Source organism: Myxocyprinus asiaticus, chromosome 1 (genome assembly GCF_019703515.2).
Source record: "Myxocyprinus asiaticus isolate MX2 ecotype Aquarium Trade chromosome 1, UBuf_Myxa_2, whole genome shotgun sequence".
Classification (NCBI taxonomy): Eukaryota; Metazoa; Chordata; class Actinopteri; order Cypriniformes; family Catostomidae; genus Myxocyprinus; species Myxocyprinus asiaticus.
Genome location: NC_059344.1, coordinates 53523799 through 53539808, shown reverse-complemented (window position 1 = coordinate 53539808; position 16010 = coordinate 53523799). Strand labels below are relative to the sequence as shown.

The window sequence follows — 16010 nt, the reverse complement described above, 5'->3', positions numbered from 1 at the left end:
TCAGCGCAAACTGTGCTGGTGTAGGACACGTATGACCTCTGCAGCCTCTGACAGCTGTCAGGCTTTTAAGGAGGAAAATGGAGGAAATGCAGGTGGAGGAGAAAGGAGATCCCAGAGGGCAGACATGATGGGTAAAATAATAAAACAGATGAGTGGAGAGTAAAAGCAAAACTCTCTCGGTCTCATGTGCTCTCCTTTAGCTGCTTCTCCAAGGCCAGTCTTGATGGCTGCCCTTTAAAAAACCTCCAGTAAATGATTTGCTAATGAAACTGATACTAGATACACATCAGCAAGTAGGCCCTCTCTTCATCTTATCTCTTTCTTGCTCTTATTTGTGGGAACACTATTGAATACCACTAATGGATTTACAAAAAAAAAAATAAATAATAAAAAAAAAATAAAAAAAAGAACTCCTCTAATCAGAGCACTCATGATCTGTATATTCTGAGTGAAGAAACAACAGTGACTCATGCTAGTCAACCTGTTGATAGTAAGTGTATACTATGTAGATGCTCCTTATGTTCACAAATCTTTACGGATGTCTGTTGAGATTAATTCTCACCAGTCACATTTCCTTGCTCTTGTACTTGGAGTTTTAAAGCAAACCAATCATTGTGTATCACAAGGTGAAAACAAGACAATCTCACCCAAAATGTCTCCTGCAGGACAAATATATAGGACTGAAAAACAGCCTTTTATATGGACCCTGTTCACAGACTGTGATCATACATTTCTGCCACATTTAGAAACTTAAATCAACAAACTTTTTATATTTAATTATAGCTGCTGAGGGAGTGACAGTAAATTTGGCATCTTTCTTCTGACTGCCATAATCCAGCTTTCTCTATTTTTCTTATATTTCACAACCCTTTAAAAGTTGTTTCCAAATGTATCCGCTTTCACAATAACAAGTGACACAGGGTTAAAAGTGGTTTTAAAGGGATAGTTCCCTAATGAAAATTCTGTCATCATTTACTCACCCTTATGTTGTTTCAAATATGTATGACTTTATGAAACGCAAAAGGAGATGTTAGGCAGAATATTAGTCACTTTTCACTGTCATTGGATCTGTATTTGCCCTTACAATGAAAATGAATGATAACTGAGACTAACATTCTGCCTATTAAAATCTCCTACTGTGTTCCAGGGAAGAAAGTAAGTCATGAAAAGCCCTTTAATGTTATTAGTTTCTCAATTCCAGTAAATACCAGGCAAATCACTGTAACTGTCATACCCTTGTTACCTTATTTAATGCATTTAGCAGTGAACCAAACAGATCTCTCAAGGAGTGCATATTTTCCTCATAAACTAAAAAAAAAAAATAGATGAAATAGAATCTAGTGTGCTGAAAAACCATCTTAACCAGCATGCAGTTCCTATATTGTCTAGGCTGGTTAGTGGTGTTTTTTTTTTGGTGTTGCTATAGCTGGTGGACCAGCACAGCCATGTTGTTCACCAGAAAACTCAGCTGAGGTGGAGCTGGTCGATATAACGATATAACTCACTGCTTAATTACCATAGTACGAAGCATTGTTGGAAAATTAACTAGCTAGTCACGAATGTTTCCCAAAACCATTGTAATTAGGTCGCACATCCATCATTCGAACCACATTGGTTCAACAAGATAGAGCTGTTGTTAATGACTTTAAACAGCAGTGGAGTAATAACTTCTCCTTGATATTAAATTATAATAGTACATTTACACATACATTTATATACAGGTGCATCTCAATAAATTAGAATGTCGTGGAAAAGTTCACTTATTTCAGTAATTCAACTCAAATTGTGAAACTCGTGTATTAAATAAATTCAATGCACACAGACTGAAGTAGTTTAAGTCTTTGGTTCTTTTAATTGTGATGATTTTGGCTCACATTTAACAAAAACCCACCAATTCACTATCTCAAAAAATTAGAATACATCATAAGACCAATAAAAAAAACATTTTTAGTGAATTGTTGGCCTTCTGGAAAGTATGTTCATTTACTGTATATGTACTCAATACTTGGTAGGGGCTCCTTTTGCTTTAATTACTGCCTCAATTCGGCGTGGCATGGAGGTGATTAGTTTGTGGCACTGCTGAGGTGGTATGGAAGCCCAGGTTTCTTTGACAGTGGCCTTCAGCTCATCTGCATTTTTTGGTCTCTTGTTTCTCATTTTCCTCTTGACAATACCCCATAGACTCTCTATGGGTTTCAGGTCTGGTGAGTTTGCTGGCCAGTCAAGCACACCAACACCATGGTCATTTAACCAACTTTTGGTGCTTTTGGCAGTGTGGGCAGGTGCCAAATCCTGCTGGAAAATGAAATCAGCATCTTTAAAAAGCTGGTCAGCAGAAGGAAGCATGAAGTGCTCCAAAATTTCTTGGTAACGGGTGCAGTGACTTTGGTTTTCAAAAAACACAATGGACCAACACCAGCAGATGACATCGCACCCCAAATCATCACAGACTGTGGAAACTTAACACTGGACTTCAAGCAACTTGGGCTATGAGCTACTCCACCCTTCCTCCAGACTCTAGGACCTTGGTTTCCAAATGAAATACAAAACTTGCTCTCATCTGAAAAGAGGACTTTGGAACACTGGGCAACAGTCCAGTTCTTCTTCTCCTTAGCCCAGGTAAGACACCTCTGACGTTGTCTGTGGTTCAGGAGTGGCTTAACAAGAGGAATACGACAACTGTAGCCAAATTCCTTGACATGTCTGTGTGTGGTGGCTCTTGATGCCTTGACCCCAGCCTCAGTCCATTCCTTGTGAAGTTCACCCAGATTCTTGAATCGATTTTGCTGGACAATCATAAGGCTGCGGTTCTCTCGGTTGGTTGTGCATCTTTTTCTTCAACACTTTTTCCTTCCACTCAACTTTCTGTTAACATGCTTGGATACAGCACTCTGTGAACAGCCAGCTTCTTTGGCAATGAATGTTTGTGGCTTACCCTCCTTGTGAAGGGTGTCAATGATTGTCTTCTGGACAACTGTCAGATCAGCAGTCTTCCCCATGATTTTGTAGCCTAGTGAACCAAACTGAGAGACCATTTTGAAGGCTCAGGAAACCTTTGCAGGTGTTTTGAGTTGATTAGCTGATTGGCATGTCAAAATATTCTTATTTTTTGAGATAGTGAATTGGTGGGTTTTTGTTAAATGTGAGCCAAAATCATCACAATTAAAAGAACCAAAGACTTAAACTACTTCAGTCTGTGTGCGTTGAATTTATTTAATACACGAGTTTCACAATTTGAGTTGAATTACTGAAATAAATGAACTTTTCCACGACATTCTAATTTATTGAGATGCACCTGATATATATATATATATATATATATATATATATATATATATATATATATATATATATATATATATGTGTGTGTGTGTGTGTGTGTGTGTGTGTGTGTGTGTGTCTGTACAATTTACAAATACAAATCTGTATAAACAGAAGCAAGGGAAAGTAATGGCAGAAGAGGTGTGGTTTGTTGTATAAATATAAATAGACTAAGCTGTGTATTGCACATTATTATTGCTCAATGGGGCAGTTTTACCCATTCATGAGAAGGATAGCCTGAGGGAAAAAACTGTTCCTGTGCCTGACGGTCCTGGTTCTCAGTGCTCTGTAGTGCCTGCCAGAAAGCAACAGTTCAAAAAGGTAGTGGGCTGGGTGAGTGGAGTCCAGAGTGATAAGAATGCCACTTATGCATTTGCATAGACAAATAAGTGTGTTAAAGCACTTTCATTGAACAGCCAATAATCCCTTAAATTGTATTTACATGAGGTTTCAGAACGGTGCTTTCAGTAAAACCCCAGAGTTAGCTGTTTTCTTAAGTGCATGTAAATGTGGTCAAGGTCTTGACAGAATGAAAGATATATAGAATATGGAATGAAAGACACAGAAGCTTCAGAGAAGACAAATGATGTCCACATGCAGCAAACTAACAAGTACATAACTATGCTTCTAACCACAGGTAAAGAGCTGTAGTTTCAACCACATAACTTTGCGATGCTGTTTGCGAATATTCATTGGGACTACTGTTTCAGGAAACACCAAATCTTTGAACTACAGTATGTTGGTAACGATGGAGCTAGCGACCATATTACTCCAACTATGCTTTTGGGAAATGCACTGCAGTATATACTTTAGTTAATGCTGGATATGGAAGTCTGGCTAGTCAAAAAGCCTTGTTGGAGCACCAGCACACTAGCATCCCATGTTGTGGACCAGCAATCAAAACACAACACATGGTTACTAGCTATGCTGTTTTTTTCAGCAGGGTCAGGCAAGTCTTTTACTTTACTCTGTACTATAATCCACACTCATTGAAACATTGAAAACGCGGTGCTATATTTGGCCTCCTCCCACAGCAGCTTGTAATATATACTTCATTTTCTAGAAAAATAGAGAAATATGTCAGCACTGACTGCATTTTCATACTGTGTCTGTGAACAGAGAGAATTTTTTTTTAAAAATTAAAAAAGTGTGAAAAAGTGTGTTCAACTCCCTAATGTTTCTAGTAAAGAGGTAATTCAGCGTACATGCCCCCCAAGCAGCCATGTGTATATGTGTGTGTGTGTGTGTGTGTGTGTGTGTGTGTGTGTGTGTGTGTGTGTGTCAAGGGCAGACATGTGGTGTGGTGGGTGATAATGAGGCATACCTTTAAGAAGATGTCAACCCTTTGATAGTGAGTGCACAAAAGCATGGTGTATCCAAACACACATACATACTGTACACACAAAACTGCAGGAACAAATATTACATGAATGGATTTGCATACAAACAGAAGATATAAATTTTGCTGCAGTTTTTACCATTTTGTAAAAAATTTGATTGATCTGGACAAATGTCAAAATCATTGGTTTTGTGAGAAAGAATGATGATGCTACACATTTAGTACTTCTAAACCATACAATGACCCAAGGATCCTCTTTACCCTATTATAAAGTATTAATATTATTATTGCTCATACTCATTTTAAAAGTTTGTTCCAATCCCCTTAACCTAAGTATTGAACTTCAATGCACAACTCTTCCACTGTTTACACTATGAAGATGAATTATACCCCAAATTGTGTGTGGCCTTTTTTGGTGGAGAGGCATTTTATTGCTTTTCTGAATGATTGGACTTAGCGATTTTTGCCTGGCCAATAAATAAATAAATAAATAAATAAATAAAAATAAAGAAAAAAGAAAAAGCATTTTATAGTTTTATACTGGCAAGTACTTCTCCCATTTTCTGAAGAAAATGGAAAAATGTAGTTTAAAGTGCTATGACTGTTCACTGTGCAAGTGAGTTATGATGAATTGCTCACACATTGAGCGTGACCACACACACTTCATCTAGTTGATTCTGGGAGCGAAACATTATTACAGACATACACATACAACCTGATACACATGGTCATATCATGTAACAATGTCCATCACATTGTATTAACTCATAAGCACACATTCATTTTTGCAATTCTAGCTACATACACCCTTATACACAAATCTGAATATTCAATAGCCTACATCATATATTGTGTACACAGTACTTTCAAGGGCCATGTGTGATGTTAAATGTAAAGTCATTGTTAGCATACAAGAGACTCCACGGTGGAAACACAGGGAATAAATCAAACACTTTGAAGGAGACTCTGAACCTGGGTGCTTAGAGACTCCAGGAGTATCAGTGGTAGGCATGTTTTTGACCCAGACAAAACTGAATAGATTATGACATGATTTATATCACATCTGTTCTTTAAGGTCAGAGAATTGTAGTTTAGCACATTTGTTCTGTTAGTGATGTTTGATTGCAGCTACAGTAGTGAATTTATGTGGTTTGTGCTCATTTAGGTACAACTAACGTGTGGTACTGGATATACTACAGTGCTGTAGGTGATTATTGATGACAGAAGTAGAATCAATAAAAGACTTCATGCTGAGAAGAACAAAAGTTGCATGCACAGCATGGTTGGATGTTATCAATAATAACATAATTATATCAATAATTTTTGGTGAACCAGAAAACTAATCATCTATAAGGCTCTATTTACTTTACTTCCATGTACAAAGCCAACAAGACCTCTTTTGAGCATTGGAATGCTCAGGAAAAGCAGTGCTCTCCACTCAAGTCATGTCTCTTGCTCACACCTACATAGTGTGACTTCAGTCTACAAGCCCATAAACTTGATCAGACATCTCCACCTCTACACACACACACAAACATAATAGCCAGTCCATTAGATTAATAACACAGTGATCACAATGCACTGATGACATCATTGCTGATCTAGCAGCACATGTCTGTGTATATGTGTGGATGTGGATGTGTAGATCTCATAGAACAGATTAATTGATTATGCTAGTATTGTTTTATAATCCACACATAGTTTTATTTGCATTTTACGACGTAATTTATTTCCTATTGTAAAATGGATAGTTCTGACCTGAATTCTGGTTGAATGAGCCATGTTCGAAGCCATTGTATAATTACTATAAATACACACCCGAAATAGCACATTCTCTACTAATGCCATTTAAAATTATGGTTGTTTTGTGAAGTCATATCTGTTATGACATTTCTTTCTACCAGTGCATATTGAAGAAAATTATGTTTTAAAAATTCAATATTGGGGTGACCAAATGTAAAACTTTAAGAACTGATAATTGGAAAACCTATATTGATTGACCACTAATCTGAATATTAGAAGGACATGTCTTTGTGGCCCTTATCACGAATAGATAGTAGTAAATGAGAGTAGAAATCTGATCAGTAAAGTGGACTTTCGTCATGACTGGTCAGATAGAGTTTGGTCTATCAGAAATATTTGTGAAGACGAAAGGAAGTGGTGGGTTTAGAGTGATGAAGAGAGGGTTAAAATGGCAAGGAAAGGAAAGGTGGTGAATTGATGAAAGAGAGAATTAAATGGGGAATAAGATTCAGAAACTAGAGCAAGAAACAAGTCAATTTAGCAAAAGGGGAAATATGAAAAGAGGGAGCTGATAAAATGTGGATGAAGAGTAGAAAGAGAGGGATTGATACACATTAAAGTTTAAAATGTGAAATTAGACATGAAAAAACTTTCCTGAAAACCTGAGCTCCTGAAATAATAACATATATTAAATATGCTGAAATATTAGCTACTTTTTAGAAGTTACTTTGTTGTGAAGTCCTCGTGTTTACACATTTAAGGATATGTAAATAGCTTATGTAAATTAAGTTCACCTGTTAATTCGCTTCATTGTCAGTGCAGATGTAAGTTGTAAATATTTATGTTGTGGATATAGCTATTTAAAGGTGCAGTATGTAAGATTCAGAAACCCTTGTTATTAATGACACCTGTGGCCGTTAAGTGAACTGCAGCCTGTTGCTCGTGATCGTGCTCGAGCATGACTCCATAGGGAAGCAAGACTGAATGTGATTCACCGGCATCATGATGACAGATGAGGTTGCATAATTAAAATTACACAATTATGATTGTTTTACTACAAACTTTGAGACTGTATATTATATTTGACTCTCCAGTGCTGGAACAGGGCTAAAACAAAGTGTGGATATAGGTCTGACTATGCGAGACTGTAGTTTGAAGTAATCACTTTTCTTTGCATGATACATTGACTGCATTTATACGATAGCCTATGTCGGCGTTTGCTAGCTAACCAGCTTTATCAATAGCTGTTAGCTAAATTTGGTGGATGATGACAGTAGCTGTTTATAAAAAGACTGCACATTATAAATATGTTGACATAATTCAGTATTGATGTGATTCCATCACAACTGTCAGATCAATGCTCTATTGTTTTATAATAACAGAATGTATATATTTTCTGTATAACCAAGTTATGATACACTAATGAATGGGTCTTTTTGCATTATCTTGAACATTGTCTAGCATTCATTTCATGTGTTCTTGTAGTTTACTTTGCTCAATAATTACAGATTAACATTATGTCAGTTACTGTGACTCAGCATACCTGACTTTTAGAATAAAGAGAAGATCGTTGAAATTATTTGAAAGTTACGAAGCAAGGTAGCTTGTAATTCATCAGCGTTAGCAGGCAAGATCATGTTAGCTAAAATGACACAGATCAATCCTTATGGCACTACATTTCACATGCTTTGCAGTTATGTAAGCTTACCTGTCCAATAAGAAGAACACCAATTCAGGGTCGGTTTTGATCCCCAAATCAAGTGCTGCCGATGTTCACTCCAGTTTTCGCTCGACCACGATCACGTTCCCGCTTAGCCAAATGGGATTCAGTAATTTTTCATTTATTTTTTTGGCTTACTCAGAGTTTGTTAAGGAGTCGGTGTTGTGCTGGAAGCCGGACGTTTGCTGGATTCCATCTCTAAGATAAAGTTACCTAGTGTTGTAGTTTGTTGATGCTGTTAAATAGCGGAAGAGAAGCACTGAGGCAAGGCTCTCGGGAGCACGCATAAACGTCACATCCTTTGGATTTTCCCTGCAAAAGCAACCCGCTCCCTTTGCATGAAAATCAGTCTACAGGCTTTAATAGACAACCTAGGAAGTCCGGGAAGGGCTCATTTTTTAAGTTGCATTATAAGCCGTTCACACATTGGCAAAAAAAGGCGAATATTACATGAAAAATGTTACATCTCACATACTGTATATAGGATGTTTTGTGTGAGGTAAAGAACCCGTCAGAAAAGTTAATTGCATGGGGGTTTGGCTCTTGCAGCTCACGCTGCTCAAGCGGGAAATCCCCAACATACTGTGACTGGATTGTTTGGGTCAATTCTTTTTTTCTTTCTTCAAAAATAAATAAATAAAAGTGCTAGTGCATTGTTAATATCTTGTAGGAGGCCTATTATTTTTCTTCATATTTTCATCAACAGTAAGAATTAAAACCATTTGATTATTGTCATGATGCATCTTTTTCATCTCATTTTCATTGTCGTTGACTAAAAAAAATAAATTATAATAAAAAACAAAACAAAAAAAACTTTAACACAGGAGATTAAGACTGCACCAAAGACCTTTTTAGAATGGTCAAATGTTAGATCCTCAACTTATAACTTCATAGGAGTTTTCTAGAGTGGATCAGGCATATTATTTTAGCCTTTTTCTCTTTAACCTTCTCATTGTATTTTCAGACTCTTTATATAAATAAAATGCAAGCTAGTGGAAAGTTGAGAAATTTCTCTCTTCTTCTCTCACTCAGTTTTTCTCTCTCTGCTTCTCCTCAGGTGGTGTGTAGTTCAACAAGTCTAGCACAAATCATCAGAGACCGGCCATGCCTTTATCCTTTAGTCTATCCCACCTTTCCCCCTTTTCCTTCATTCACCTGTTCCTCCCCCTTGTCCTCCTCCTTTCTTTCTCCATCCCTTCTCAAGCTGACTCCCATAATGCACCCCAAACCACCTCCAACTGTTCCCAAAGTGAAGTTTGTGCGGATGGGGTACTTTTGCCTGTTTGGAATCCCCAGAATCCTTCAGTTGGCGACAAAGTAGCCCGTGCCATTGTGTACCTGGTGGCACTTGTCTACATGTTCTTAGGCATGTCGATCATTGCCGACCGCTTCATGACTGCTATTGAAGTTATAACTTCTCAAGAAAAGGAAATCATTACAAAGAGACCCAATGGGGAAACGTTCACAACTACAGTGCGTATTTGGAACGAGACCGTCTCCAATCTAACCCTCATGGCTTTGGGTTCCTCTGCACCTGAGATCTTGCTTTCAGTCATAGAGGTCTGTGGACATCAGTTTGAAGCTGGATCTCTTGGTCCCAGTACCATCGTGGGCAGTGCTGCCTTCAACATGTTCGTTATCATTGGCATCTGTGTCTATGTTGTACCTGAGGGTGAAACACGCAAGGTCAAGCATCTTCGAGTTTTTTTCGTGACGGCGGCGTGGAGCATATTCGCTTACATCTGGCTCTATCTCATCCTCGCGGTGTTTTCGCCTGGTGAGGTGGAAGTGTGGGAGGCAGTGTTGACGTTCCTCTTCTTCCCTCTTTGTGTGGTCCAGGCCTGGATAGCTGACCGTCGTTTGCTAATTTACAAGTATGTTCGCAAACGTTACAGAGCTGAAAAGGGTCGTGGAATCATTGTTTCCGAGGCCGGGGAGGAGCTTGGAAAAGACGAGGGATTCACGAAGATGGACATGCTGGAAATTGATGGAATGTTGACACATCTGGATGGAGTGCACGGCGTGGAAGGTGGTCATGGTGGACGGGACCAAGAAGAGGAGGCCAGGAGAGAAATGGCAAGAACTCTGAAGGAACTGAAGCAGAGACACCCTGACAAGGACATGGAGCAGCTCATAGAAATGGCCAATTATCAGGTACATAAAGACGATCTACAGACATGGTTTTACATTTCACAAAACAACATGAGATTATAGGGATAATTGTGATGTGGGTATGTGGAGGATTAAAAGTTGTGTAAAACTGGGGTTATAATTATTGCGTAGATCAGGGGTTTTCAAACTGAGGTCCAGGGACTTATAGAGGGTAGAGGTCTGCACAAGCATTAATTTAAAGTCGAACCCAACCCACACCTGAGACTGTGCAACATGACCCGACCCAACCGGTACCGTCAAATTTTAAGCCCAAACCTGACCCGAAACACTCTTTATAATTTCTTCACCAAGCAATTACATTTGTTGCAATAGGCTGTATTTTATTTAAGCATTTAGGCAACATTCATAACAGTAGCAGTAAATATACACAGTTTTAAGAAGGCACGGCAACCCCTTAGCACACCAGATCACAAGGGAAAAAACATTGTCTTACTGTTTATGAAGCACTGAAACTTTGCTGGGTGAAGAACATATATATACATATATATATATATATATATATATATATATATATATATATATATATATATACAATATATACAATATATATATATATATATATATATATATATATATATATATATATATATATATATATATATATATTTGTGCAACAATTTCAGAGAAAAAGTTGAAAAAAATAAATAATAATAATAATACTATAAAAAGGATAACATTTATTGAATTAGACATTATTAGTGTTTCATTCTGCTTTCTAAAGAAATCATGAAGTTAATTGCAATTCTTTTACTCTATTGACATTCATAGTTTTTAACAGTAATTAATAAAAACAGATCTTTATTTAGTTTTGTGATTACAATTATTACAATTTGTATGAATCTCTTCTTCATTGAAGTGCACATGCTTTCAAGAATAGTTTGTATTTGTGTTGTATCTTTCTACAGAGAAAAACACAATAAAATTTGAATTGAACTGAAAAATGTTTCTCTTCAGTTTTCTATCTTTTCTAGTATTACATCTAACATTACTCCAATAGTGGGCGGGGGAAAATGCTGTCAAATTAACACAAAATATTTTACAGATAATAATTTTTTTGTATTTTGTACAATAACAATATAAAATACAATAATTTTGCAAACAACTTTGACAATGGTCTTTATCAGATCAATTGTCTTTATCAGAAAAAAATATTTTTCTCACATTATAGATGGGTAAAAATATAGCTGCCTTTACGTTTTAGGAAGGGGGTCCCTTGCACAATGATGGTCATGTTTGCGGGTCCTTGGCATCATAAAGTTTGAAAAACCCTGGTGTAAAAAGTTTTTTGGTGTAGATTTTACCAGGATGTTGCAACTTTGTTTAAAAGCTCAATTCAACTCAAATCTGCTCAGTAGATTTAACCTTAAATTGCTTGTAGTTCCATTATTTTCAAGCCAGTTCATTTCAAATAACTATTTTACAGCTTGCATCTAAACTGCAGGTTACAAAATACTTTGAGTTAACGTTCCTCCACCTCACCTTTGCAGGTCTTGGTACAGCAGCAAAAGAGCAGAGCTTTCTACCGCATTCAGGCTACGAGAATGATGACTGGTGCTGGGAATATCTTAAAAAAGCATGCAGCAGATCAGGCCCGTAAGGTGGTCAGCAGTGGGGAAACACGAGAGCAGGAGTACGAACCTCACATTACACAAATTGAGTTCGAACCGGCCCTCTACCAGTGCTTTGAGAATTGTGGGTCTTTAAAACTTACTGTGCAAAGGCATGGAGGAGATGCTGGATGTACTGTCAAGGTGAGTTTGAAGTGTTATTCCGTAACTTACTTCTAAACAAAACTAAGAAAACTAAGAAATTTGTATTGATGTATCAATCTAGGTTGACTACCACACAGAAGATGGCACTGCTAATGCTGGCTCTGACTACGAATTTGCTGAGGGCACATTGGTCTTCAAACCTGGCGAGAACCTTAAAGAGGTAACCGTCGGCATTATTGATGATGACATCTTTGAGGAAGATGAATACTTCTATGTCCACCTGAGCAATCCCCGCATCGTCAGTTGGGGTGATGGACATCCTATTGCTTTGGAAACCGGAGCACCTCCCCCCACCGCAGCCCTCGGTGAGGCTCACACAGCGACTGTGACCATCTACGATGACGATCATGCAGGAATCTTCACATTCGAGAGTGAATCAATGCGGGTTAGCGAAAGCATCGGGATCATGCAGGTGAAGGTCCAGAGGACATCTGGAGCACGTGGCCTGGTGGCAGTACCGTACCACACAGTGGATGGAACTGCTCGCGGAGGGGATGACTATGAGGAAGTGTCTGGAAAACTGGAGTTCCAAAATGACGAGACTATGTAAGTCTGTTTCGTATCGTTTTTTGAATCTTCACTATTGGAATTACTGCTTTTAGGCCTGCAGAAATGTCTGAAAAGGGATAGTTCACCCAAAAATGACAATTCTGTCATCATTTTGTTCCAGATCCGTATGACTTTCGTTCCACTGTGGAACACTAATGGAGATGTTAGGCAGAATATTAGTCTCAGTCACCATTCACTTCCATTGTATGGATAGAAGATGCAATGAAAGTGAATTTTCATTTTTTGTTTAACTATCCCTTTAAAACAGTGTTATTAGGTTATTATGTGTATTTTATTTTTTCAAACATAGGCAAAGGAACATGCTAATAGCAGCCAATTTTATTTTTCAATATGTACTCGTGGAACACTGTGTGTAGTTTGTCCAAGATGACAGGTGGTATCAGACAGGCTGATTTTCTGACGGTAATGAGCTTGTGTATGCTTGTGTGTGCATGAGGAGAAGTTTTGGATAAGCATAAAGCATAGACTGAAGAAGTAAAATTTTGTTTTTTGTTGTTTTTGTGTTTTTAATACACAAAATACAAATAAAAGTAGGTGAGGACCAGGTAAGTGTTAAGAAAGTCTACAACAGCAACAGTGGTACTCTTGTGAAGTGAGTTATTTCAGTTTGTGAGTCCTACATTTTATTTAATAGTAATGACATCAAGCTTAAGCTGTGCATTGCGGTTGGCCTCATAGACAGAAAGCTTGGAGTAATATGTGATGCATTTTCAGCTGTAACAGTATATCATTTTACTTCATTCAAGTCACAGGTGACAGCAGTAATGCATTCAGAGCCTGTTTGCTCATAACAATTACCAACAACCTGACTAAAAAATGTTACCTTTAAAAATTGTACCTTTAGGGGTACAACAGATTGTCACTGGGGCAGTACCCTCAAAGGTACACCCACTGTACCCTTTATATGTTAATCGGAACGTATTTGTTCCTTAACTGTCTCGAAAGGGTACATATTAGTGCCCTAAGTGTCTTATCTATCCCTAAAGGGTTCATATGAGTACCTTATGGTGAAAAAAGGTACATGGGTGTACCTTTGAGGGTACTGCCCCAGTGATGAGCTGTTGTACCCCTAAAGGTAAAGTTTTTGCAAATTTTTTTTCTGACAGTGAGAGAAGTATCATAGCAACAAGCATTTACACATACAGTATGGTTGATGATATAAAGAGTGTTTTGAATGTTGAAAGCAGTCTTTGGCCATGTTGGATGGTACTGTCCCACAAGGGTTTGCAAAATTCTGGTGGCTTGTGCAGTATTGCATGGTCCAAAATAAGGGTTGCCTCCATCACCTGACCCTGACTCCAAACCATCAATTTTAAACATTGAATTGCAGTTAATATTCAGAATGAATAATATGTTATTCATAGGCTGACTTCCTGAAGTGTAAACACTGTGGCTTTGTGTTGCTATCACACATTGCTCTCTTTAGCCACCTTTCCACCATCGGGCTGAATGGTTCTGAGCACGGTGAGGAGCGGTCCAATGGCATTTTCAATTGTGCACGGTTCGGCACGGCATGATATACAAACCGATCTCGGCACAGATTTCTCACCAAGGTTAGCTAACCATGCTCAACAGTGGTGGTGGAATAGCTTTAGAACATGGTATCTAACTATTGTCAATTTGCAATTTGCAATTAAACAAATGATTATAGCCTGATGTAGCCTTTAAAATATGTGTAGTCACTTTAGTGGATCACCAGCTTTCTGATGTACAGGCAGCAGCTAGTGAGACAGGGAAAATTCACTTCCAGCACATGTACAATCAGCACTGGTGCCCCCCAGGGATGTGTGCTCTCCCCACTACTCTTCTCCCTGTATACAAAAGACTGCAAAGCCAAGGACCACTCTGTCAAGCTCCTGAAGTTTGTAGATGACACTACTGTCATCGGCCTCATCCAAGATGACGATGAGTCTGTATACAGAAGGGAGGTTGAGCGGCTGGCTCACTGGTGTAGTCAAAACAACCTAGAGCTGAACACGCTCAGAATGGTGCAGATGATTGTGAACTTGTGAACACCCAAAAATTGACCCCCCTCACCATTCTAAACAGCACTGTGGTGGCAGTAGAGTCATTCAGGTTCCTGGGCACTACCATCTCACAGGATCTGAAGTGGGAGACCCACATTGAATTGAGTGAAAAAGGCCCAGCAGAAGTTGTACTTCCTTCGCCAGTTGAGGAAGTTCAACCTGCCACAGGCGCTGCTGATACATTTCTACTCAGCAGTCATTGAGGCTGTCCTCTGCACTTCAGTAACTGTCTGGTTTGGTGCAGCTACGAAATCAGATATCAGAAGACTATAAAGGACAGTTTGGACTGCTGAGAGGATTATTGGTTGCCCCCTGCCCTCCCTTCAAGAACTATATACTTCCAGAGTGAGGAAAAGGGCTGGAAAAATCACTCTGGACCCTATTCACCCAGCCCACTAACTTTTTGAACTGTTGCCATCTGGAAGGCGCTACAGAGCACTGAGCACCAGAACCGTCAGGCACAGGAACAGTTTTTTCCCTCAGGCTATCCATCTCATGAACAGTTAAAACTGCCCCATTGAGCAATAATTATGTGCAATACACAGCTTAATCTATTTATATTTGTCCAACATAACATACCTCTTCTGTCATTATATTCCCTTGCTTCTGTATATAACAGATTTGGATTTGTATATTGTACATACATATGTATATATATATATATATATATATATATATATATATATATATATATATATATATATATATATATATATATATATTGTCCTACTGTGTATTACTATAAATACTTTATTTTCTATTAACTTTTTATTTTTATTCTATTTTTTTTTTTTTTATTTTATTATTATTATCTTGTTGCTGTATTGGTTGTGCACTATAAGCTTCTGTCACCAAGACAAATTCCTTGTATGTGTAAGCATACTTGGCAATAAAGCTCATTATGATTCTGATTCAGGGTTCCATTATACAATTCTTACATATTATTGGTGATGAATGCTGGCAGTTGTAAATATAACCTGCCACAAAGTCACTAATTTCCTACACAATCGTCGAGATAATTCAAAACACGGATGCCTTTAAGTCTCAAGGACGTCAGAGCTGCATCCATGCATTTTGTGAAAGTGCGTGGTGCCAGTGCAAATCTAAACGGAAGGATGTAAAATTGGTATGCTTTGCCCCCAAAAGCGAAACTGAGAAAACGGCTGTGCTTTGGCACAATCTGAATATGGAAATAAGCGTCCTTCAAATCAGTTGTCACAAACCAGTTCCCCAGCTGTACTTGTGACATTATTTGTTTCTGTGTCAGCATTCTGAATTGGAATTTTATTAGGGTGAAATTCAAACGTCTCAAATCCAGAATGGGACGCAAGGCACCGTCTTCTTTC

At 38.1% G+C, this 16010-nt stretch overlaps 1 protein-coding gene across 2 annotated transcripts in view; it reads left to right on the top strand.

Annotated features, from left to right (window-relative positions):
• The window catches only part of LOC127441066 (sodium/calcium exchanger 1-like), an 85118-nt gene that overhangs the window by 20102 nt on the left and 49006 nt on the right, over positions 1-16010 (top strand). For both annotated transcript variants that reach the window (XM_051698242.1, XM_051698236.1), the window contains exons 2-4: positions 9181-10277; positions 11783-12046; positions 12129-12613. In XM_051698242.1, coding sequence (XP_051554202.1) covers positions 9228-10277; positions 11783-12046; positions 12129-12613 — 1799 coding nt within the window. In that variant the 5' untranslated portion in view covers positions 9181-9227. The remainder of the gene's footprint in view (positions 1-9180; positions 10278-11782; positions 12047-12128; positions 12614-16010) is intronic.